This window comes from Neoarius graeffei, chromosome 4 (assembly GCF_027579695.1).
Source record: "Neoarius graeffei isolate fNeoGra1 chromosome 4, fNeoGra1.pri, whole genome shotgun sequence".
NCBI lineage: Eukaryota > Metazoa > Chordata > Actinopteri > Siluriformes > Ariidae > Neoarius > Neoarius graeffei.
The window spans coordinates 114844101-114871284 of NC_083572.1; the positions used below are offsets into that span (position 1 = coordinate 114844101).

Here is a 27184-nt window from a genome sequence, read left to right on the forward strand (position 1 = left end):
GATCACCAAAAATCGTCCTGCAGACAAAATCTACGAGGATCACCAAAAATCGTCCCGCAGACAAAATCTACGAGGATCACCAAAAATCGTCCCGCAGACAAAATCTACGAGGATCACCAAAAATCGTCCTGCAGACAAAATCTACGAGGATCACATAAAGCGCGCTCTTCCCGTGGCTCTTCCACGAGGATCAACAAAAATCGTCCCGCAGACACAATCTACGAGGATCACCAAATAAAATCGTCCCGCAGACAAAATCTACGAGGATCACAGTAACAAAGAATTAAAGTAAAAGTAAAATCATTAAAATCCAAGATTAAAAAGAAATTAAAATAAAGAAAGTAAAATCATTAAAATCAAAATTAAAAGAAATTATGTTAAAGGAAATTAATTACTTAGGTAAAAATTAATCAAGTGAAAGCATCTGAAAACAGCTTTGTCTTGAGCCTGGATTTAAAACTAACAACAGTAGGAGCATTTTTGATCTCATCTGGAAGTCGGTTCCAAAGCTTAGCAGCATAGCAACTAAAGGCTGCTTCACCACACTTCGTTTTGACAGCTGGTATTACTAGCAAGTTTTTCTCCTGTGATCTTAGAGACCTAGTTGGTGCATATAATTGAAACATATCCAGTAGGTAGCTGGGTCCCATCCCATTTAATGTTTTAAATAGAAGAAGTAGTGCTTTAAAGTCAATTCTATAGCTCACTGGGAGCCAGTGCAGAGACCTTAGGATTGGAGTGATATGGACGACCCTTTTTGTTCTTGTAAGAACCCTTGCTGCTGCATTTTGGATTAGTTGAAGCTCTTTAATGGTCTTTTTTGGAAGACCTGTGAAAAGGCTATTGCAGTAATCAACCCTACTGGAGATGAAAGCATGAATAAGTTTTTCTAGATCATGTTTTGACATGAAACCCCTGAGTTTAGAAATGTTTTTAGGTGAAAGAATGCAGACTTTTTTACCACTTTCATATGACTGTTGAAGTTAAGTTCGCTGTCAATAAGGACACCAAGGTTTTTGACAGTATCCTTTGCTTTAAGCCCCTTAGTTTCAAGAACAGTGGCAATCCTAAGCCTTTCCTCCTTTTTGCCAAATATAATTGCTTCAGTTTTATCTGTGTTCAGCTGAAGAAAATTGTGAGACATCCATTTGTTAATTTGGTCAATGCATCTATGAAGAGACTCAAGAGGGGCATAGTCATTAGGTGACATAGCTAAGTAAAGCTGAGTGTCATCTGCATAGCTATGGAAGTTTATTGAGTTATTCTTAATAATTTGTCCAAGTGGGAGCATATAAAGGTTGAATAGTAATGGTCCCAGGATTGAGCCCTGGGGAACCCCACAGTTCAAGGACACAGGTGATGAACTGTGGCCTCCAATGGCCACATAAAAAAAATCTTTGTTGTAGGTAGGATTTTAACCAGTTGATTACTATACCAGTAAATCCAACCCAATGCTCCAGTCGATGTAACAGTATGGAATGATCTACCGTGTCAAATGCAGCACTTAAGTCTAAAAGCACCAAGACTGATGTTTTACCAGCATCAGAATTAAGACGTAGGTCATTCATGACTTTAGTAAGAGCTGTTTCAGTGCTATGATTGGCACGAAAACCTGACTGAAACTTATCAAAACATCCGTTTAATGTCAGGAAGGCAGTTAATTGATTAAAAACAATTTTTTCAATTATTTTACCAACGAATGGCAAATTGGATATGGGCCTGTAGTTGTTGAGTACTGAGACATCCAGGTTATTCTTTTTCAGTAGGGGTTTTACAACCGCTTTTTTCAGAGATGAGGGAAACATGCCAGTTCGTAAGGAGGTGTTGATAATCTGAAGTACCTCGTCTGATATTAGGTGAGAACAGATTTGAAAAAGACTGTAGGTAAAATGTCCAGTTCAGATGTGGAGGAGCTGAGACTTTGTACTGTTTTTCTCAGAGTCTCAACATCAATTAAACTAAATGTTGACATTGTATTACGACCCCCTCTCTCGTTATCCAATGGTTCCAGATTTTGAAGTGTTTGCACCTGTGTGGCTATATTCATACGTATTTTATCAATCTTTCCTTTGAAAAAAGATGCAAAGTTGTTGCATGTATTAACTGAGAGAAATTCAGAAGGCATTTGTTTTGATGGGTTTGTTAGCTTTTCAACTGTAGAAAATAGCACACGGGCATTGTTGATATTCTTATTAATAATGTCAGCAAAAAAAGACTGTCTTGCTTTAGAAATTTCTAAGTTGTATTTACATAACATCCCTTTGTAGATTTGATAATGAATCTGGAGTTTAGATTTACGCCATTTTCTTTCAGACTTTCTACATTCCCTCTTTAACATTTTAACTGCTGGATTTAGTTTCCAGGGTGCTTTTCCTTTGTCTATGACTCTTTTGGTTTTAAAAGGAGCAATAGCATCCATAATATGATTCATTCTGGAATTAAAAATTTCCATTAGATCATCTGCACAATCTGAAGATTGACATGGGAGTTCTGAGAGTGCCTGCTCAAAAAGAGCTGCTGTGCCATTGGTAATTACCCTCTTTTTTACAGTCACAGACTTGTTTTGAAAGTGAGGGGAAATGGAAACATCAAAGAAAACACAGAAATAATCAGATATACCCAGGTCCATGACACTAGTAGATACATTAAGACCCTTAGCGATGACAAGGTCGAGGGTGTGGCCATGGGAGTGTGTTGGCCCTTGTACATGTTGTGTTAGGTTGAAGGCATCAATCAGTGTAAGAAATTCATTTGCATACGTGTTATCTGGATTATCAACATGGAAATTAAAATCCCCAGAAATAATAAGATTGTCAAACTCTAAACAAATATTTGACAACAGTTCCCCAAACTCCTCTAGGAACAGTGGTGCAGAAAGTCTTGGTGGTCTGTAAATAGTCAACACTAATATGTTAGAAGAACATTTTAGGATTGCACTTAGGTATTCAAAAGCTGTAAAATCACCAAGAGTTGTCTGTTTGTACTGAAAACATGCCTTGTATATATTTGCTATTCCTCCTCCCCGTTTATTGGCTCTTCCAACACTCATGAAATCAAAGAGTGGGGGAGTTGCTTCAATAAGAGTAATAGAGCTACTTGATTGTTCAAGCCAAGTTTCAGTAAGAAGCATAAAATCCAGTTTGTGTGTACCGATGAAGTCCTTAATTAAAAAAAAAAAACATCACTGCAGACAACACAGAGACATCACTGCGGATGACACAGAGACGTCACTGCAGACGACAGGGATGTCACTACAGACAACAGAGATGTCACTACAGACGACACAGACACAGGGATGACACTACTGACGACACAGGGATGTCTCTACAGACAACACAGAGGCAGCACTATAGATAATACAGGGACGGCACTACAGACAAGACATAGCCACAGGGACAGCACTACAGACAATACAGGGACGGCACTACAGACGACACAGACACAGGGACGACACTATGGAAGACACAGGGACGACACTACAGATGACACAGGGATATCACTACAGACGACACAGAGATGACACAGGGACGTCACTGCAGACGACACAGGGATGTCCCTACAGAGGACACAGGGACGTCCATACAGAGGACACAGGGATGACACTACAGACGACCCAGGGATGACACTACAGACGTCACTGCAGACGACACAGGGACATCACTGCAAACGACACAGGGACATCACTGCAGATGACACAGTGACAACACTACAGACGACACAGGGACATCCCTACAGACGACACAGGGATGACACTACAGACGTCACTGCAGACGACACAGAGACGTCACTGCAGACGACAGAGATGTCACTACAGATGACATAGAGACACAGGGATGACACTACTGACGACACAGGGATGTCACTACAGACAACACAGAGCCACAGGGACGGCACTACAGACAATACAGGGATGGCACTACAGACAACACAGGGACGACCCTACAGACAGCACAGGGACGACACTACAGACAACACAGGGACGACACTACAGATGACACAGGGACGACACTGGGATATCACTACAGACAACACAGGGACATCCCTACAGACAACACAGGGATGACACTACAGACGTCACTGCAGACGACACAGAGACATCACTGCAGATGACACAGAGACGTCACTGTAGACGACAGGGATGTCACTACAGACAACAGAGATGTCACTACAGACGACAGACACAGGGATGGCACTACAGACAACACAGAGATGTCACTACAGATGACACAGACACAGGGATGACACTACTGACGACACAGGGATGTCTCTACAGACAACACAGAGGCAGCACTACAGACAATACAGGGACGGCACTACAGACAACACAGAGACACAGGGACAGCACTACAGACAATACAGGGACGGCACTACAGACGACACAGACACAGGGACCACACTACAGATGACACAGGGATGACACTACAGACGACACAGAGACGTCACTGCAGACGACACAGAGACGTCACTGCAGACGACACCGGGATGTCCCTACAGAGAACACAGGGACGTCCCTACAGAGAACACAGGGACGTCCCTACAGAGGACACAGGGATGACACTACAGACGTCACTGCAGACGACACAGGGACATCACTGCAGACGACACAGTGACAACACTACAGACAACACAGGGACATCCCTACAGACGACACAGGGATGACACTACAGATGTCACTGCAGACGACACAGAGACGTCACTGCAGACGACAGGGATGTCACTACAGACGACAGAGATGTCACTACAGACGACATAGAGACACAGGGATGACACTACAGACGACACAGAGATGACACTACAGACAACACAGACACAGGGATGACACTACTGACAACACAGGGATGTCACTACAGGCAACATAGAGACACAGGGACGGCACTACAGACAACACAGAGACACAGGGACACTACAGACGGCACAGAGCCACAGGGATGGCACTACAGATGACACAGGAACGGCACTACAGAGGACACGACAGATGACCCAAGGGTGACACTACAGACAAGACAGGGACAACAGTACAGATGACACAGGGACAACACTACAGATGTCACTACAGATGACACAGAGATGACACTCCAGACAACACAGAGATGGAACTACACACAACACAGGGACGACACTACAGATGACAGAGGGACGACACTACAGACGAAACAGACAGAGGGACGACACTACAGATAACACAGGGACGTCACTACAGACAACACAGGGATGACACTACAGACTACACAGAGACATCACTACAGACGATACAGGGACCTCACTACAGATGACACAGACACAGGGACGTCACTAGGGACGACACTACAGACGGCACAGACACAGGGACATCACTACAGACGACACAGACACAGGGACGTCACTACAGACGATACAGACACAGGGACGTCACTACAGACGACACAGATACAGGGACGGCACTACAGATGACACAGAAACACAGGGATAACACTACAGACTACACAGAGACATCACTACAGACAACACAGGGACGTCACTACAGACGACACAGGGACGTCACTACAGACGACACAGACACAGGGATGACACTACACATCATGACAGACAACACAGAGACACAGGGACTATGCTACAGATGACAGAAACAGGAACAATACTACAGATGACAGAGGGACGTCACTACAGATGACACAGGGATGATGCTACAGACGGCACAGACACAGGGACGATGCTACAGACGACATAAGTATAACACTATAGACGACACAGAGATGACAGGGAGATGACACAGGGATGACACTACAGACAACACAGAGACACAGGGCCAACACTACTGACAACACAAGGATGTCACTTCAGACAACACAGAGACACAGGGACAACACTACAGATGACACAGAGCCACAGGGACGGCACAACAGATGACACAGGGACAACACTGCAGACGACACAGGGTTGACAGGGACGACACAGGGACAACACTACAGATGACACTGCAAACCAAACAGGGATGTCACTACAGGCGACACAATGACGACACAGGGACAACACTACAGACGACACAGGGACAACACAGGGACGACACTACAGACATCACTGGGACGTCACAACAGACGACACAACAGTCACTACAGACGACACAGGGATGTCACTACAGACGACACTGGGACGTCACTACAGATGACACTGGGACATCACTACAGAAGATACAGGGACGTCACTACAGACGACACAGGGACAACACTACAGACAACACAGGGACATCACTACAGACGATACTACAAACGACACAGAGATGACACAGGGATGACACTACAGACGTCACTGCAGACGACAGGGATGTCACTAAAGATGACAGAGAGACACAGGGATGACGCTACAGACGACACAGAGATGACACTACAGACAACACAGACACAGGGACGCCACTACAGACGCCACAGGGACGACACTACAGACGACACAGAGACGTCACTACAGACGACACAGGGACGACACTACAGACGACACAGGGACGACACTACAGACGACACAGGGACGACACTACAGACGACACAGGGACATCACTACAGACAACACTACAAACGACACAGAGATAACACAGAGACGACACAGGGATGACACTACAGACAACACAGAGACACAGGGCCAACACTACTGACAACACAAGGATGTCACTACAGACAACACAGAGACACAGGGACAACACTACTGACAACACAAGGATGTCACTACAGACAACACAGGGACAACACTACAGATGACACAGAGCCACAGGGACGGCACAACAGATGACACAGGGACAACACTGCAGACGACACAGGGATGATAGGGACGACACAGGGACAACACTACAGATGACACTGCAGACCACACAGGGATGTCACTACAGACGACACAATGACGACACAGGGATGACACTACAGACGACACAGGGACAACACAGGGACGACAGTACAGACAACACTGGGATGTCACTACAGACGACACAGGGACGTCACTACAGATGACACTGGGACGTCACTACAGACGACACTGGGACGTCACTACAGACGACACTGGGACGTCACTACAGAAGATACAGAGACATCACTACAGAAGATACAGGGACTTCACAACAGACCATACAGGGACGTCACTACAGATGACACAGAGATGACACACAGAGCGCCCTTTACCTGTAGACAGATGGCGAGGTTGACTCTGGAGCCGAAGGCAGTGCTGACGGCCCGGGTGGAGAGCCCAAGGTCTTTAAACAACTTGGAGAAGGACTGAGTGAGAGCCAGACGTGGACGTTCTTCAGCTACGACCACACAACTCCTCACACATGCCAGGTTCACTCCCCGAGCCTTTACACACACACAGTGAGATTTGTGTCAGTAAGCAGCACTGTAAACTGCCGTGGAAGTGCAGGTTAGCGGCTGTTCATGGGAATTTGTAGGCAGCACAGAAAACTGTCAGGAACTGATGTGGAGAAGCTCGAGAGTCGAGCCCACAGCTGCCAGATCTCAGGACTTTCATTCTTTCACATGGAAATGAAAACACTGTGAGCGACACAAATGCAGATCAGGACAGTGGGAGGATTTGGACTTGCCACAGAGAAAAGGTTCTAACACCGTTTGAAGAAAATCTCTGGTTGAAACAGATCAGGTTTTATATAATTATAGACTCATAAATCATAGCTTGAATAAATCTGTCTTATATCAGTAAATATTCTTATTAATTACCTTTTATACCACTAACACTGATCAATCATGTTATTAAAAATACAAAAAAACCAGTACAATTCAGTCAACAATTTATTTTATCCAGGCGTTATTCATTTTTAAAAGTAAAATTTAAACACTTTCAAGGAGCCTAAAGCAAAAAATTCGAGACTTTCGAAACCTTTATCATATCTAACTTGTTTCTATAAACGCAAGTGTAAAAAATAAAATGTACAGAATTTATTGATCTCAACAGCAGTCAGTGTGAACTGATACTGTGATTATTTTACCAGCTGTTCATCATAACTCTGACTGCAGGCTCCATGGGTTTTGCTCATGATTATTTAATTCTTGCTAATTGCCAGAGTAAGGGATGAAGGGCGGGGCAGCCATAGCCTAAAGGTTAGAGAAGAAGCCTTGGGCCCAAAGGGTTGCTGGCTTGATTCCCTGGAACAGCAAGGAAAAATGTGGGGTTAGTGAATGAACAGTGTCCCTCTTGAGCACAGCACCAAACCCCCAACTGCTCCCTGGGCATAGCACCACAAAATTAGTAGAAACCCTCAGTTAAATCTGAAAATTAAAGAGGTGTGTATCAACCAAGTGCAGGAGACCAAGCTGCTGGGAGTAGTGATCGATGACAAACTTTCTTGGAAAACACATATAAATAAAATTGTTAATAAAATGAGGAGTGGCATTTCTGTTATTAGAAGGTGCAAGGCATGTCTGTCTCCAAAATCAACTAAACGGGTAATAGAAGCTTTAATTTTGTCAAATCTTGACTACTGTCCAGTGGTCTGGACAAACGCCACAGCAGACATGGTTAATGAACTTCAAAAAGTGCAAAACAGAGCAGCACGCATCGTCCTTGGTTGTGATTTCAGAACAAATGTATTTAAAATGCATAAAAATCTCAGCTGGTTAATGGTGAGAGACAGACTATTTTACTCGTTATTAATATTTGTAAGAAATGTATCCACATCCAAAATCCTGCAAGTTCTACACAGGAAACTATATTATAGTTCAGACAATCATAACTACGCTACGAGACATGCGGCAAGAGGAAACTTTTCACTGCCAAAAATAAAAACAAACTACAGTAAAAGAACGGTGATGTACAGAGGCATGTATGCACGGAACTTACTCCTCAAATACTTTGGGCAAATTATTAGGAAAAAAAGATTTCAAATTGTTAGTGAAGAAACATCTCTTAAATGGATACATATAAAACTATTTGAATTATTAATTGAATTATTAAATAAATATAGAATGCTAAAAATATAATCGTACAGCAAGGAATAATAACTAGTAAGTAATAAATCGAGAATACTTTGATGCTAGTTGTAGAATGTCTGGATATGCATTGTATTGAATGTATTATCAGTAAAAGTATATTTTGTGGTATAATTTTGTTAGTTTCATTTCTTTTTCTATTATGGTACCTTTATTGGTCTGTTTTTAATTTTCTGTTGTAATGTACTGTATGCTATGTGTCGGACCCCAGGAAGAATAGCTGCAGTTTTGCTGCAGCTAATGGGGATCCTAATGAAACAAACAAACAAACAAACTGCTCACTGCTGTGTGTGTGTGTGTGTGTGTGTGTGTGTGTGTGTGTGTGTGTGTGTGTGTATTTATTCACTGCTTCAGATGGGGTAAATGCTTTTTTTTCAATGATTGACCGGCTGCTGATCGGAATCGGCCGATTTTCACGTGATCGGCCATGACCGGCGACCGGCCGGGCAAAATTAAAATATGCCGATTTTCTACCGATCAAAACTTGTGTATCACATAGAGATGAAAGTGGAAATACTCGTAATTCGCAACTAAAAAGACTGCAGCTACACTGGCAGCTTCAACATGCTTTCTAGTGCGATTGTGTTGCGCAGAACAGTGTCAGTCCGGTGCGCCGAACGAGCTCCGGCGCACGCGCCGTTAACAACAACAACAAAAAAACAAATTCACTATACGTAGATATCCAAATATATATATATTATATATCCAAATATAGTGAATTTTTTTTTTGTGCCAGATATTGGATGTGAAAAGAAAATGTTTGTGGTTGTGTGAATTTCCCATTACAAGAATTAATCCGTTAGCCTATTACCAAACATCTAGTTAGATTTGTACAAAGAGAGAGAAAAAATGTCTTTTTGTTTGTTTTACAGCCTTGGTTGCACTTGATTCCATTGGAAATTACTCTACAAATACACATGACAAAGATGATAGAATGGCTATGGTATAAGTATGACTGGAAATTATTTTTGTATTTTGATACTGAATGGAGAAATGGGTTGTTCCATAAGGCAGTGGTTTTCAAAGTGGGGGGCGCCAGGGGGCGCTAGGGGGGCCTCAGAAAGTTGGAGGAACGATAACAAAAAAATTGCGAAAAATTTTTTTTTTAATAATTATTATTAAATATATTGTAATTAGTTTTTTAATCATTATTATAAAATATAATTATTAATAATAATGCATCATATCGAAACGTTGTTTGCCATGCTCATCTCTCCGATCGCCTGTGACGTTGCGGTTTGCACCATTTATCAAGCTGCTTCGCTCCTCAAGCTAGCGTATTGTGGAGGAAATACTATTTTGTAAAGCACTTGAAAGAAGAACTACTGGGAAAGACATTTTTCAAGTTTTGGATGATTACATCGAGTCTAACGGATTGGACTGGACCCGTTGTGTGGGGGTGTGTTCGGACGGACCCGCGGCAATGACCGGGAAGATCAGTGGAGTGACCGCTCTCATTAAGCAGAAGGCCCCGCATGTAGTGGCCACACACTGCACGCTCCATCGCGAGGCACTGGTAGCAAAAAGGATGGATAACGAGTTGAATCAGGTACTACAGGAGGTTATACAAGTAGTGAATTTGATTAAAGCCCCAAAGTCCCATGAAACACAGACTGTTTACTCTGCTTTGTAATGAGATGGGTGCTCGTTTTGAGGGGCTGCTGCTTCACTCGAACGTGTGCTGGCTGTCACGGGGCGCAGTTTTGAACCGTGTCTATGAGCTGCGGAGCGAGGCTGCAGAGTTCCTCTCATCTGAAAAGCATCAGCTGGCAGATCGGTTCACTGATGCAACCTGGATCCGCAAACTTGCATACATGTCAGACATTTTCCAGCATCTAAACGTACTGAATCAAAGCATGCAAGGACGTGACACGTACCGTACATACTCCAGGTGCAAGACAAAGTGCGCGCTTTTTCCAAAAAGACCATGCTGTGGTCAAACAAGCTCCAGGAGGGAGTTACAGAAATGTTCCCACTACTTCACCAGGCGCTGCTGTCATGTGATGATTTGGGCTCCGTCTCTCCATTGATCCAGTCCCACCTGGAGAACCTCCAAGGAGATTTCAAAGACTATTTCCCTGACCTCGAAAACACACATTTAAACTGGGTTAGGAACCCCTTTGCCCCCGGGGTCGGTTCTAGTCTGGGCTTAAAGTCACAGGAGGAGCTGATTGAGATGACAAACTCAGGGGATTTAAAAATGGACTTTGAGGCTCTTCCCCTGTCTAACTACTGGCTACATGTAAGAAAGGACGATCCCAGCTTGGCTGACAGGGCATTGAAATGCCTTCTCCCTTTTGCAACAACCTACTTGTGTGAGTTTGGCTTTTCAACTTTAAAGGCACTCAAAACCAAACACGGAGCACGTCTACATGTGGACAACGACATGCGGATGGCACTGACGGAGATTAAGCCCAGGGTTGACAAACTATGTAGGAGCCACCAAGCCCATCCCTCCCACTAGTGTAAACCGTCTGTCACTCACTCACACACACACACAATTGAGAGTGGTTTGATTTCTTTTGTGCTGTTCTTATCAACAGTTTGTTGAAAAGTTTATTGTTCAGTGCGAAAATATTTGTGTTGAAAACATGTTAGTTAATAATATTCTTATGCTAAACAAATATAACAATTATTGAATATTGAATAAAAGTAAGAGAAAACATTCTAAAAGTTGATGTTTCTTTACATATTTCATAGCATTGTCTGCGGGTTTGCAAAGGGGGTCCCCGGCCAGAAGCTAATGCTGTTTGGGGGGCCTTGGCATGGAAAAGTTTGGGAACCCCTGCCATAAGGCATAAGTTTTCAGATGTAAATAGGCTTATGAAAGTGTGTTCCACAGCAGTAGGCAAATAATATATGAGGGGGAAGTTGTTTTTGTGCCAGGTATTGGATGAGAAAAGAAAAAATGTTTGTGTGAATTTCCTATTTCAGGAATTAATATGTTAATACCAAACATGAAGAAAGATTTTACAAAGAACAATGTCTTTTTGTTTGTTTTCAACCTTTTAGGTGTTGAAAATTTATTACTGAAAATCTGGCAGAATGTTTTATTAAAGAAAAGATAAAAAGAAAATAGTGAAAAAAAATGAAATCAGAATCGGCCAAAATCGGTATCGGCAGGTCACACTCCATGGAAAATCAGAAATCGGAATCGGCCCAAAAAATTGCAATCGGTGCATCTCTAGTAAAAACTAAACTTTAACTTCAATTTTGGTGAGTAATTTTCATAAATTTAAAGACAGGTTTTCCACCAACATCAAGCCCAGCAAACTAATGGCCTGCCCTGTAATGTAAAGTTGGGTCGAGGAATGAAACCAGGCAGGGTTCTGGGAAAAATTGTTTTAGCTGTCTTCTCTTAAAGAACTTAAAAGAATTTAGATTGAACTGAATAATCTCAAATGCTTCTTGTAGCTTTAAAATAATCCCAGCAGGTGACTCTGAAGAAAAATACTGTGTGTTTGAACACCGCCCGCTGTAAACACTTTGCATACACCCCAATGACCGACTCCACCGACTGCCACGACACCACCGCGCACGATTCCCTCATCGGCACAGTGGAGCACCACACATTGCTACCTGGTCTGTGGGAAACACTGCCACTGTATAAAACATTCTTTTAATTCTTTTCCAGGTGTCTGTCAGACCTGCGATGAGGCAGGACACAGGTCCAGACGGTCCAGAAGCGGGGCAGAACGAGGAGCTCAGCTCTGAGCTGAAGAGAAGGAAGAGGGTTGTTTATTAGATTAGACTCAGTGGATTTGATTCAGCAGTATTTTCAGTGACAGTAGTAGATGGATCGTGTCCCACGCGCAGTGCTGACTTTCTGAGTACTGATCTGGTTCACGGCTGCTGGAAGTGAGGCAGAGTGCGCTTCAGATGAATGGACTTCTGGAGGGGTATCGTGACTCAGATGGTGTTTATGCATTTGCTATTTCTGCTCTGTATCAGTAAAGCTCTTACTTTTAATCAACATGTTCCTCACAAATATTTTTTTTCTTTTCCCAATAAATTAATATACAGTTAGGTCCATATATATTTGGACACTGACACAAATGTTCTTTTTTTAACCTGTTTACTGAAACATATTCAAGTTATAGTTATATAATGGACATGGACATAAAGTCCAGACTTTCAGCTTTCATTTGAGGGGATCCACATTAAAATTGGATGAAGGGTTTAGGAGTTTCAGCTCCTTAACATGTGCCACCCTGTTTTTAAAGGGACCAAAAGTAATCGGACAATTGACTCAAAGGCTATTTCATGGGCAGGTGTGGGCAATTCCTTCGTTATGTCATTCTCAATTAAGCAGATAAAAGGCCTGGAGTTGATTTGAGGTGTGGTGCTTGCATTTGGAACATTTTGCTGTGAAGAAAACATGCGGTCGAGTCACGTGGGATCACTGAGCAAGATGGTCGCATAGTAGGAGCTCTCCCATAGACCCACCAAAGTTACCCTTAAATTCGCTATTTTAGTGCGCTTCATCGTTGTGCAGTTACTGATAAAGTAACTCTGACCAGTTATAGACTGTTTAAATTCGGGATTTAGTGTATAATGATGACGAGAACAGCCAAACAAAATCCTACTACACCGGCAGCTAGTAAGCTAACAGCAATGTCTGGAACTAGTAAGGGAGACGGTGAAAGTGTGTTAGCTTCCATGCAGCAGTCACTGGAGAAAGCTATGAAAGAAATGGGAAGAGTTGGGAAACTTCTGACGACCCTTCAAGCTGAAATATCGGATATAAAAGAAACCAACGTCGGGCTTCGTACAGATATGGACAGTGTTATGCAGCGACTGAACGAAGCAGAGAGCCGCATCTCTCAACTTGACGAGAATGTTCAGTTACGCCAAGAAGCAAGTAAGAACTCTAAAAAGTGTGAGGAATTGCGTTATGCTGTGGAAGATGCAGCCAATCGAGACAGACGCCAAAATCTACGACTTATTGGTTTGAAAGAAAAGCTGGAAGGTAACAGGCCGTCTGAATGTGTGAGAACTATTATCTCCGAGGCTCTGGGGATTGAATTGGACAGATCCCAGCTGCAACGAGTGCACCGAGCCCCGACTACGTTGCCCGAGGACGCCGAAGATCTCCCACCAAGACCAATAATCATTCGCTTTTTGAGTTACTTGGAGAGGGAGAGAGTGTTGATGGCTGCAAAACAGAAATATAAAAATAAGGAGGGCGTAACCTGGAAAGGCTGCAAGTTGTCTTTTTTCCCCTGACATGACAAAGGAAACGGCGGTGAAGAGGAGAAAGTTTAAGGATGTTAAAAGTCGGCTACACACAATGGACGTGCGGTTTACACTGGGCTTTCCAGCGGCGCTGCGCTTTACTTGGCGAGGGAAAAGAATGAAGTTCACGGATGACAAAAAGGCGATGGACTTTCTCGACAGCCAGATGGAACAACAGAGTGCAGAGGAGGGGTCTCATGTTCGTGAGTCAGCAGATGAATAACTTTGAAATTCCGACAACACCGTAAGGACAGTGTTCTATACTTTTTGTGCTCTCGCCGCTGGGCATTTAAAGGCATAAAAGACTGTCGAGTGAGAGTAGTACCCGATATTGGACAATTGAGATGCCTATTTCTATCGTATATCATTATATTGGTCTGAAAACGTGTTCTCAGTAGGCAAATTACCGGTGACAAGGTCAACATCAAAGGGATATATTTAGAGTAACAATGTTATAAATGATGGTTTTGGAGGGTGATGGGAGGGGAGGGGATTAATGATGGCCATCTTAGCGTGCCTCATGGGCCTGTTTTGTGGGGGGTATCTCAAGATAGAGAAAGGGAAAGGAAAGGGTGGTCTGGGGTTTATATTTTATGTTCCTTGTTTTGAAGGGTTTTTGAAAGAATGTTTGTTTGTTTGTTTGTTTGTTTGTGTGTGTGGATCGGCAGCTGGGCAGCGCTCCCCCCTTTTTTTTTTTTCATTTTTCCATTTTTTGGTTTGTATTACTTCTTATGGCACATACAGCTTGCATACACCTCAACAAGGCCTTTTGTGGCCAGTTTATTTGTTAAATAAGAATACTAATGAATAACTGTGTTAGGATAGTATCTTGGAATGTGAACGGGTTACATAACCCCATAAAAAGAAAGAAGTGTTTATCATACCTGAAGTCACAGCAAGCTCACATAGCCTTTATTCAGGAGACACATATGATTGAGTCAGAGGCGGTTAAATTGAAGAGAGATTGGGTGGGCCAAATATTCCATAGCTCATATAGTAGTAAAAAACATGGAGTTGCCATTTTGATACATAAAAATCTAAATTTTATTGTTATAAAACAGCAAAAGGATGATGAGGGGAGGGTTATATACTTACAAGCTAAAATCAATGGGGTACAGGTTACTCTATGCAATATATATGCTCCAAATGAAGAAAATCCAGGTTTCTTTCATAAAATTAATAAATTAATGGGTAATGATGGTGGGGGGCCGATGATAGTAGGTGGGGATTTCAACCAGGTTTTGGATGGAGTTTTGGACAAAACTACCTTCTCTAATATTGTTCCAAAAGACAGAATGGCTATTGGTCTGCTGATGGAGGATATGGGTCTGACAGATATATGGAGGCTTGTTAATCCCAGGGATAAAGAATATACATTTTATTCCCATAAACATAAATCACAGTCCAGGATAGATTATTTTTTAATTAGCAAAGAACTTGTGAATAATGTCACAGATTGCTCAATAGGTCCAATAGCACTGACTGACCATGCAGCAGTACATTTGGGAGTATTGATTGGATTAGAGGGCAGTAGAGGAGGTAGGTGGAGATTGAATGTTTCTGTGTTTCAGGACCCAGTGTTCTGTAGCCAGCTTGAAAAGGATATTAGTATTTTTTTTCTTGGAAAATATAGGCTCAACAGATAGAATAGGTACAGTGTGGGAAGCTTCTAAAGCTTATATTAGGGGAAAGATTATAGCTCAGTGTAGTGCGAAGAAAAGAGAGCAAATAAGAAGACTTAAGGACTTAGAAACTCAACTTAAAGATTTAGAGAAGAAACTGGCTGAGAAATATAATGATGTACTGCTAAAGGAAATCTGTGACCTCAAATTTCAAATAAATGATATTTACAATAGAAAAGTAGAATATGCTCTATTCAAGCTTAAAACTACTTACTATGAAAGTGGAGAAAAAGCTGGCAAGTTGTTAGCTAGACAGCTGCGGCAAAAAGAAGCAAGTTATGCTATATCAGCGGTTAAAAACAAGAAAGGGGAACTGATGACTAATACAAGTGATATCAATAAAGTTTTTGCGAGTTTCTATAGCCAGTTATATACATCAGAGATTAACCCTGAATTAAAGAAATATGATGCCTTTTTCTCTAGGATTAATCTACCACAAATATTGGATGATGAAAAGGAATTACTAGACTGTCCTATATCAGTGGAGGAAGTTAAAAATGCAATTAAATCAATGAGGGCTGGAAAATCACCTGGTTTGGATGGTTTTCCTTCTGAGTATTATAAGAGATTTAGTGGCATTCTTGCGCCTATTCTGACAGAGGTCTGTGAAGAGTCTTTTTTAGTGGGTAAATTACCAAATACATTTAATGAAGCTTTAATCTCCTTAAATGTTAAAAAAGATAAAGACCCTGCTGATCCAGCTAGTTATAGACCAGTCAGTCTTATTAATGTGGATTGTAAAATCTTGACAAAAGTACTGGCAACCAGGTTAGAGAATCTTTTGCCACATTTAATACATTCTGATCAGGTAGGCTTTATTAAAGGGAGAGCATCCTCTGATAATGTTAGACGCCTATTGCACCTGATGCAACTTAATCATAACAATAGCAATGCAATAGCCGCTATATCGTTAGATGCCCAGAAGGCATTCGATAGGGTGGAATGGGGCTTTCTACATTACACTCTTAGAAAATTTGGGTGTGGAGAGGGCTTTATCAAATGGGTAAATATTATTTATTCAGATCCAAGAGCTGCGGTGATAACAAATGGAATAATATCATCTTTCTTCAATTTATCACGGGGAACAAAGCAAGGAGATCCCCTCAGTCCCCTGCTCTTCACACTATTTTTGGAACCTTTGGCTACTGCAATAAGGAGTGAGAGTGGTATTAAAGGGATTATGCATGGCGGAGAGCATAAAATGTTTCTTTATGCAGATGATATTTTGTTACTTCTGGAGGACCCTTTGTTGTCAGTTCCTAATGTTTTGTCCACAATAGAGTTTTTCTCAGCATTATCAGGCTACAAAATAAATTGGGAAAAGTTTGAGTGTATGCCGATATCTAAAGGATGCAGTCAAATCATAATGACAACATTCAAGTTTAAGTGGGTCCAAACTGGAATGAAATATTTAGGTGTTAGACTGTGCCCAGATTTGGCAAGTATACTTGACATGAATATGTCCCCTCTGCTTAAGATGATTAAGTTGAATTTGGAAAAGTGGAGGATGATTAACCTCACATTATGGGGGAAAATTAATGTAATTAAAATGATAGTGTCCACACAATTTAATTACATCTCTATGATGATACCAGTACAGATTTCTAATGCCGTTTTCAAGCAATATAACAAATTAATCACTGAGTTTTTGTGGAATGGGAAAAAGCCCAGAATTAAGCTTCAAAAAATGTTTGCCTCACGGGATATTGGTGGATTGGCCCTTCCAAACGTGGAATTATATAATATTGCCTTTGAGATGAATAAGTTGGCAAGGCATTGGGGTATAGGTGATCCCAAGCCTGGGTGGGTCAAAATTGAAGAAGGGCTTGTGTGCCCATCTGGTGTGGTAGAATTTATGTCACAGAAAACTCAGGCAGGAGAGGCTAATTTAATTCTGAATCATTCACGATGGGCATGGGCAAGGGTGCATAAAATGTTGGGGATTTCACAATATAAGCAAAGCTACTCTTCTATATGGAATAACCCTTTCATTTGTATAGGTAAAAAGGTATTCTTATGGCCAACTTGGATGGGGAAGGGCATACGTATTGTTCAAGATCTGTATAGAGATCAGACATTTATGTCTTTTGAGGATCTTAAACAAAAGTTTAACTTAACTGACAAAGGGGATTTTTGGAGGTATCTACAGTTGAGAAGTTCTGTGGGGTCTGTTCTTGGTTTGAAAAGAGAGAATAAAGAAGACAATGTGGTGCAGGAGTTTTTTAACGCTCCACCTATCTCACATGCACACTCTGCCTCTGTATTTTAAAACAAAATGTCAAAAATCCAAACAAAACTGTGTGAAAACTTAAGGATTATGTGGCAGAAAGATCTTGATACGGACATTGATGAGGTTACGTGGGAAAATATTATTTCAAATGTGGGAAGGGCTACAAGGGATGCTAGAAATACATTTATTCACTACAAAATTGTGCATAGGTATTATTTTACACCAAGTAAGCTATTTCGAATGGGTTTAATAAAGGATAATAAATGTTGGAAGTGTAATAAAGAGGTGGGCACACTTCTGCATGCACTATGGGATTGCCCCTTGATAATGCCCTTTTGGAAGGCAGTTTTGAAAAAATTTGAGGACTGGCTTAGTCAACCTTTAGCAGAGTCTGCACAATTTTGCCTGTTAGGAGATAAGTCATTTATGCCAGAGGGTCTTTCAAAAGCTGAAGGTAGACTAATGATGACAGGTTTTCTGGTAGCGGCTAGAATTATTCTCCGTAAATGGAAGAGCCCACATAGACCTGAAATTAAGGAATGGCTTCAACTTGTGTCAGAGACAGCTGTTTTTGAAGTCATGATTTCAAGGGTGCAGAAGGAACCAAGTAAAGCTAGCCAAGCATGGGTGTATTTTGATTACAGTGTTGGTTTAAATTCTTAGGGGATTTGGGGTGTGTTGTATACTGTATGTATATGTATGTGCATTAATATGTCTGTGAATAGGTCATTGAGGAGAGTTGTCATGTTCTGTGTTGCTGCCGATGTGTGCGTTTTTGTTCTTAAATGTGTGTTTGTTCTTTTTTGTAATTGTATTATAAAAGCAAAATAAAAATTTTAATGACAAAAAAAAAGAAAACATGCGGTCAAAGGAGCTCTCCATGCAGGTGAAACAAGCCATCCTTAAACTGCGAAAACAGAAAAAACCCATCCGAGAAATTGCTACAATATTAGGAGTGGCAAAATCTACAGTTTGGTACATCCTGAGAAAGAAAGAAAGCACTGGTGAACTCATCAATGCAAAAAGACCTGGACGCCCACAGAAGACAACAGTGGTGGATGATCGCAGAATAATTTCCATGGTGAAGAGAAACCCCTTCACAACAGCCAACCAAGTGAACAACACTCTCCAGGAGGTCGGCGTATCAATATCCAAATCTACCATAAAGAGAAGACTGCATGAAAGTAAATACAGAGGGTTCACTGCACGGTGCAAGCTACTCATAAGCCTCAAGAATAAAAAGGCTAGATTGGACTTTGCTAAAAAACATCTAAAAAAGCCAGCACAGTTCTGGAAGAACATTCTTTGGACAGATGAAACCAAGATCAACCTCTACCAGAATGATGGAAAGAAAAAAGTATGGCGAAGGCGTGGTACAGCTCATGATCCAAAGCATACCACATCATCTGTAAAACACGGCGGAGGCAGTGTGATGGCTTGGGCATGCATGGCTGCCAGTGGCACTGGGTCACTAGTGTTTATTGATGATGTGACACAGGACAGAAGCAGCCGGATGAATTCTGAGGTATTCAGAGACATACCGTGTGCTCAAATCCAGCCAAACTGATCGGTCGGCGTTTCATAATACAGATGGACAATGACCCAAAACATAAAGCCAAAGCAACCCAGGAGTTTATTAAAGCAAAGAAGTGGAATATTCTTGAATGGCCAAGTCAGTCACCTGATCTCAACCCAATTGAGCAGCATTTCACTTGTTAAAGACTAAACATCAGACAGAAAGGCCCACAAACAAACAGCAACTGAAAACCGCTGCAGTAAAGGCCTGGCAGAGCATTAAAAAGGAGGAAACACAGCGTCTGGTGATGTCCATGAGTTCAAGACTTCAGGCAGTCATTGCCAACAAAGGGTTTTCAACCAAGTATTAGAAATGAACATTTTATTTACAATTATTTAATTTGTCCAATTACTTTTGAGCCCCTGAAATGAAGGGATTGTGTTTAAAAAATGCTTTAGTTCCTCACATTTTTATGCAAACATTTTGTTCAACCCACTGAATTAAAGCTGAAAGTCTGAACTTCAACTGCATCTGAATTGTTTTGTTCAAAATTCATTGTGGTAATGTACAGAACCAAAATTAGAAAAATGTCTCTGTCCAAATATTTATGGACCTAACTGTATTTGTAATTGATTATATTATTATTAATGTGTATAATTAGTAAGCCTTTATCAATAATGGTTATTATTATTATTATTATTATTATTGTTGTTGTAGTAAAGGAGATGTTTATCCAGGGTGACTAACAGCAACAGATCTACCAACCAATCACAAGTGATTTTCCTTTGTTGTTTCATCCAATGCTAGAGGGAGATGAGGTCCAGTCAGGTGGTTTCACTGCTATTCAGATGCTAATTAGAGTTATTCCCACCTCCGCTAGTTTTCCATCTACCCCCGCCCCCTGCAAACGATTTGTTCTTGACAATTTATGGCCCAGGCAAACGCAGAGTTCACAGGCTGTAAACACTGATCACTGCCGGGAATTAATGATGTCTACGAGCGTTGATGGGCCAAAAATCCAGTTGTTCATCAGACCACTACGTTTACATGCACATCCAAATCGAGCTACTGTCAGTAATCGAGCAAAGGGTCCCAGCAGGGTGCCAGAGAAATCCAATCCTACATGCACAGTGTTTAAATCGAGCTATTGTTATGAGGTGCATTGTGCACCCGAGCCACAGGTGGCGCTACACGCCCCATCGTGTTGGTACACTTCCGGTTGTCGTCATGAAGAAGAGCTATTCAAGAGTATAAACAAAGTGAATACAGGTGGAAATTAGCATGTACTGCTATAACCTGGGACAGACATCTGTCCTTACCACAAGGATAATGTTTAATTTGTGCACTGTCCCTTTTAAAAATAAAATAAACTCTAAGAAGAGTGTTTGTAGTTTGTATGTACGAACAGAAGTGTTCCTAATAAAGTGGGCGGCTAAGGTGAAGTGTCATGCCGACCAAGGCTGTTTTTTTTTTTTCCCCGACCGAGGCTGTTGTGTTTCCCGCTTGTGGTCTCGTCACTCGTCACTTCCGGAAGGGGCAGTGCTGAAGTAAGTAGCTGGACTGCGTGGCTCGATAGGGTTTACATGCACTAAGTAGCTCGGCTACAATCGCATAATCTAGGTCGCGTAGCTCGATTTCGAGAAATCAAGTTCGATTCAATTTCAGCCGAGCTAAGGTGTTTACATGCCATTTAGAGCTTCGATTTCAGACGAGCTACGGCAGAAATTCGATTTTCTCTATGTGCATGTAAACGCACTAGTGACACACAAATACACAGTGACCCCTTTCATACTGAGAGGAGAACCCGGGTTATTTGTGTGTTATTTGTGTACTGATTTGTATCTGAAAGGGTTAACCCACATTATCCGACTCGGCTTTGGACTCGGGTCAGACAAGGGTCAATGTCAAAGGCACCACCTGGGCTGCTAGCAGTCAGGGCGGGACTAATGACTCTCATGCAAATGGTGGTGCACAGTGCTTTGTCCTGCGCGCGCACACAGCAAACTTACAAACTTCATTTACTTTCGAAGGTGTTAAACAAGACAAGCTGCATGCGTCATTTTTTCTCCACTGAAGTTCCTCAGTGTGTGGATGAGCTCTGGGTGAAGGAACATCTCCTGATTATCATTAGTAGGTTCTTCTCTGGGCGGCACGGTGGTGTAGTGGTTAGCGCTGTCACCTCACAGCAAGAAGGTCCGGGTTCGAGCCCCGTGGCCGGCGAGGGCCTTTCTGTGCGGAGTTTGCATGTTCTCCCCGTGTCCGCGTGGGTTTCCTCCGGGTGCTCCGGTTTCCCCCACAGTCCAAAGACATGCAGGTTAGGTTAACTGGTGACTCTAAATTGAGCGTAGGTGTGAATGTGAGTGTGAATGGTTGTCTGTGTCTATGTGTCAGCCCTGTGATGACCTGGCGACTTGTCCAGGGTGAACCCCGCCTTTCACCCGTAGTCAGCTGGGATAGGCTCCAGCTCGCCTGCGACCCTGTAGAACAGGATAAAGCGGCTACAGATAATGAAATGAGATGAGATGAGGTTCTTCTCTCCATGCACTGAGCCACTGTGCTGTGTTTCTCTGCACACTCGTCATGTTCATGAAATTAAAACGTACATGAGTACCAGCTCACCCCATTTCGCCATGTGCGCACAAACACACACACACACACACACACACACACACACACACACACACACACACACACACAGTGAACTAAACCCAAGAACCTGAATATAAAAGTATTTGATTTGTTTGTGCATACAAAATAAACATGTGTGCATCATTATTTCTTCAGTTATTAATGTTAATGGGGTGCTGGGTGACGTCATGTCATTAAAACCTTTACTGTTTAATTTGTTTAACTCTTTACCCCTTAAAGCATTTGCTACAGCCACCCTTGTATATGCATATGAGTGTTTATGTCTAGTTCTTATCTAGAGTGTTTATACTGTTTATATTGTATATTTCAGCTATTCTATTTTTATTTATTGCATTGCTTGTTTGCACCGTGGGTCAGAGAGGACTGAAATTTCATCTGTGCTGTGTGTCGAGCATGTAGAGCATATTTGACAATAAAGTTGACTTGACTTGATATACTGTTCACCCTGAGAACATATTTACAAGAAAAAAAGTCTAAAGACAAGGTTTTGACAAGGTTTTAGACAAGGCATCATATGTCGTCATTAAGGGATATACACGGGGTCGTCATATGTCGTCATTAAGGGGTAAAGAGTTAAAACTGTTTTTTTTTTTTAACTTTGTGTGAACAAACAAATCAAAATACTTTTCTTCACATTCTTATCATACGAGTTGCCAACTAAAACCTGCAGAGAGAAAGACTCGCTTCCAGCAGGCACAGAGACGATGGAGCCGAGAGGAAAAGAGTGTGGGATCCAGACCGTGTGTGTGTGTGTGTGTTTGCTACATATTGAGGACTGAAAGATGTTTTTTTACCAACAGAGTTTGGATGCTGGTGTGAAGCGAGGACATTTTGTCTGGTCCTCACTTGTTCAGAGCTGTTTGAGGGTTAAGACCCAGTTTTAGGGTTCAGGTTAGAATGAGGTTTAGGTTCGGATTAGGGTAAGGGGAGAGTCCCCACAATGATAGAAATACAAGTGTGTGTGTGTGTGTGTGTGTGTGTGTGTGTGTGTGTGTGTGTGTGTGTGCACGTACCTTCAGCATATCGGTCTGTCCCCCGAGTCCTTTCGTACACAGCTCCATGACGGAGTAGGAGCAGAATGTGTCTCTGATGCGGTACTGACTCAGCGTGCTCAACCACAGAGACAACGAACTTTCCAACTCCAGAGGAGGAATCAGGATGGACTGATGGCCTGAGTACACGCTACACACACACACACACACACACACACACACACACACACACACACACACACACCAACACAGTCAATGCATTGTTACACACCGAGCATCAGATACAATTTAATGTCCAAATAATGAACAGTTCACTGTAAATGTCTTTATTTCTAACATTAAACTCTCCACCTGAACCCCACAGATCTATTCTAATTGGGGATGGAGAGAGGTGGGAAAAAAGAAAATAGATTCAACATAAGTTTTAAAAAAAGTTTAAAAAGGTGATAGAAATGAAAAATATTGAAATGAAAAAGATGCAGAAAAAAGAAGAAACAGCTAAATAAAAGCAAATAAGTGGAAAAGATGTGGGGAAGAGAAAGACAGAAAAAAAGAACAATAATGAAGAAAGATAAAGAAAAAAGTGAAAGACATGAAAAATGACAAAGAAAAAGTGAACGCATTTTAATTAAAAAAGGAAGTGAAAAGAGGAAAAGAGACAAAAGGGTGAAAAAGATGTGGAAAAATATCTGACAGAAATGAAAAGATGTGCGAACAGAAGAGAAGAAAATATTTTATAGAATAAAGGCAGAAGGGGATTTAAAGATTTCTTATGATAAGTGTCACATTTAATATGAACTACAACACGACGCGGATTTAAGATTCAAAACAGAACAAAAACAGCAAAATAACAACAATCTTCATTTATCAGGCTGAACACAAACAGATGAATGTGTAAATCTTCTGTACGACTGTTTCCACAAGAAATCCACAAGGCAACGGAGTTGGAGCGTTCATGACCCGAAACCGAAGACGCAGATCGCTGGAGGAGGCCCATGGCCCGATTTCTCCGTGTACACCCGTCCTCTCTCTCCCCAGATGAGTGGATACTATTCCAGCATGAGCAGAGGGTCTTTAGGAGAACTTTGGATACGAAGCGCCTGGAGGAGAGACAGCGTTTTGTCTCCAGCAGTGAAGCATCCAAAAAATGGATTAAGATCATCCGCATTCTGAATGGGATTTACTTCAAGAACGGCACATTTACAACTTGCCACGGTGATGGAAGGCCATTTGGATTGCCATTACTGAAGTATACCCAAAGGATATTACAAAAGTTTCCACGCTGCAACCAAATTCTTCCTGACCCCAGGCTGCCGGATCGTCTCCGAGGTTGCATTGAGGCGCAACTGCGCTTCATTCAGGATGTCATTCAACCACAGGTCACCAGTAGGAGAACTGAACGTCAGCACCCGAAACAGGTGGGAAGAAACAAACTTTCTTATCTGTGGCAACACCGGAGATCGAAAGCAATTGACATAATTTTAAACAACAGCGCACACCCAAATTTACCCGTAGTAGCCAATAATATTGAATTTGTTCAAACATATTCTGCTGATAAATATGGTAAAGATGAACACGCCCCAATACAAGACGCACCGTGGCAACACCAATTCACCTCTGACCGTGCAGACTGTGAACTTCAGTACAAGCCTTCACAGTGGCAGAGGCAGAAAAAGTCATGTGTGCTCTACCAAATAATAAAGCGAGTGGCTCCGATGGAGTCACTTATGAGACGTTAAAAGCCACAAAGCAAATATCATGTCCGACTCTCACCCACATCTTCAATGCATGCCTGTTAAACGGTAAAGTTCCTGATTCCTGGAAAGGAGCTTTAATACACCGTGTCCCAAAAAAAGACAACATCCCCGATGATCCCTCCACATGGAGAGACATTTCATTGTTGCCGACGGTCTATAAAGTGTTCATGAAGTGTTTACTTGCCCGTATTCCGCCTTGGCTTATAAAAAATGAAATCTTATCTACCAGTCAAAAGGCTTACATCAGCAGACAGGGGATGAATGAACACACCTGCCTAAAGACTGGAATAGACGACTTTAAGCACGATTCGTGCAAGTTTTACGCAGTTTTCTTGGACTTTAGAGATGCGTTCGGCACCTTATGGATGACATTGCTCCATTCAAAATAAAAAGAGTCAATGATAAGCAGAAAGCACCATGGAAGCAGTACCCGGCTGTTAAACTACTAAAGAGAGAATGTAGAAAGACTGAAAGAAAATGGTGTAAATCTAAACTTCACATCCATTATCAAATCCATAAAGAGATGCTTTGTAAATATCTCATCTCATCTCATTATCTCTAGCCGCTTTATCCTTCTACAGGGTCGCAGGCAAGCTGGAGCCTATCCCAGCTGACTACGGGCGAAAGGCGGGGTACACCCTGGACAAGTCGCCAGGTCATCACAGGGCTGACACATAGACACAGACAACCATTCACACTCACATTCACACCTACGGTCAATTTAGAGTCACCAGTTAACCTAACCTGCATGTCTTTGGACTGTGGGGGAAACCGGAGCACCCGGAGGAAACCCACGCGGACACGGGGAGAACATGCAAACTCCACACAGAAAGGCCCTCGCCGGCCCCGGGGCTCGAACCCAGACCTTCTTGCTGTGAGGCGACAGCGCTAACCACTACACCACCGTGCCGCCTGCTTTGTAAATATAATTATGAAATTCGTAAAGCAAGACAGTCTTTCTTCTCCAACATCATCAGCAGGAATATGAACAATGCCCGTGTGCTATTTTCAACAGTAGAGAAGCTAACTAATCCCCCACCACAATTAGCACCTGAACTTCTCTCAGTTAATAAATGCAATGAGTTTGCATCCTTCTTCAAAGGTAAAATTGATAAAATATGGCAGAATATTGCTCATAATATATCTCAGTTGCAAATAACTGAAAAGCTGCAATCACCAGTGGCACAGACAGACAATTTCAACACAATGTCAGAATTTTGTTTGATTACGAGACTCTTGAAAAAACTGTTCAAAATCTCAGTTCCTCAGCATCTGAATTGGACATTCTGCCCACCAACTTTTTTAAGTCTGTTCTTCACCTTATAATTACAGATGTGCTTCAGATCATAAATACATCCCTAGAGACTGGCGTTGTTCCTGCGTCCCTGAAAAAAGCCGTTGTAAAGCCCCTACTTAAAAAGAATAATCTGGATGCTTCAGTATTGAACAACTACAGGCCAATATCAAATCTACCATTCATCGGGAAAATCCTTGAAAATTGTCTTCAATCAATTAACTGCCTTCTTGATATCAAACAGCTGTTTTGATAACTTTCAGTCAGGATTTCGTGCCAATCACAGCACTGAAACAGCGCTGATTAAAGTTATAAATGACATACGTCTTAATACTGATGCAGGCAAAACATCGGTCCTGGTGTTACTGGACCTCAGTGCAGCTTTTGATACTGTTGATCACAACATACTGCTATATCGACTTGAACACTGGGTTGGGTTGACTGGTAAAGTTATCGATTGGTTAAAATCATACTTAAAAGATAGAAGCTTCTTTGTTACCATGGGAAATTGTACCTCAACATCAATGTCCTTGACCTGTGGTGTCCCCCAGGGGTCGATTCTTGGACCATTACTATTCAACCTTTATATGCTCCCACTTGGACAAATTATCAAGAACAACTCAATTTTGTATCACTGCTATGCAGATGACACCCAAATTTATTTTGCTCTATCACCTAATGACTATGCCCCCCTTGAATGTCTCTACCAGTGTATCGACCAAATCAACAACTGGATGTCACAAAATTTTCTTCAGCTGAACACAGATAAAACAGAAGTAATTCTATTTGGGGAAAAAAGATGAAAGACTCAGGATTACCACTATTCTTGACACAAAGGGGATTAAAACAAAAGATATGGTTAAAAATCTTGG

The 27184-nt window shown here is 41.9% G+C and overlaps 1 protein-coding gene across 5 annotated transcripts in view; it reads right to left on the reverse strand.

Annotated features, from left to right (window-relative positions):
- dip2bb (disco-interacting protein 2 homolog Bb) overlaps nt 1–27184 on the reverse strand; it is a 187916-nt gene that overhangs the window by 14501 nt on the left and 146231 nt on the right. For all 5 annotated transcript variants that reach the window (XM_060920263.1, XM_060920260.1, XM_060920264.1 and 2 more), the window contains 2 exons: nt 23283–23451; nt 7140–7310 (listed from right to left, as the gene is read on the reverse strand). In XM_060920263.1, the coding sequence (XP_060776246.1) occupies nt 7140–7310; nt 23283–23451 (340 nt within the window). The remainder of the gene's footprint in view (nt 1–7139; nt 7311–23282; nt 23452–27184) is intronic.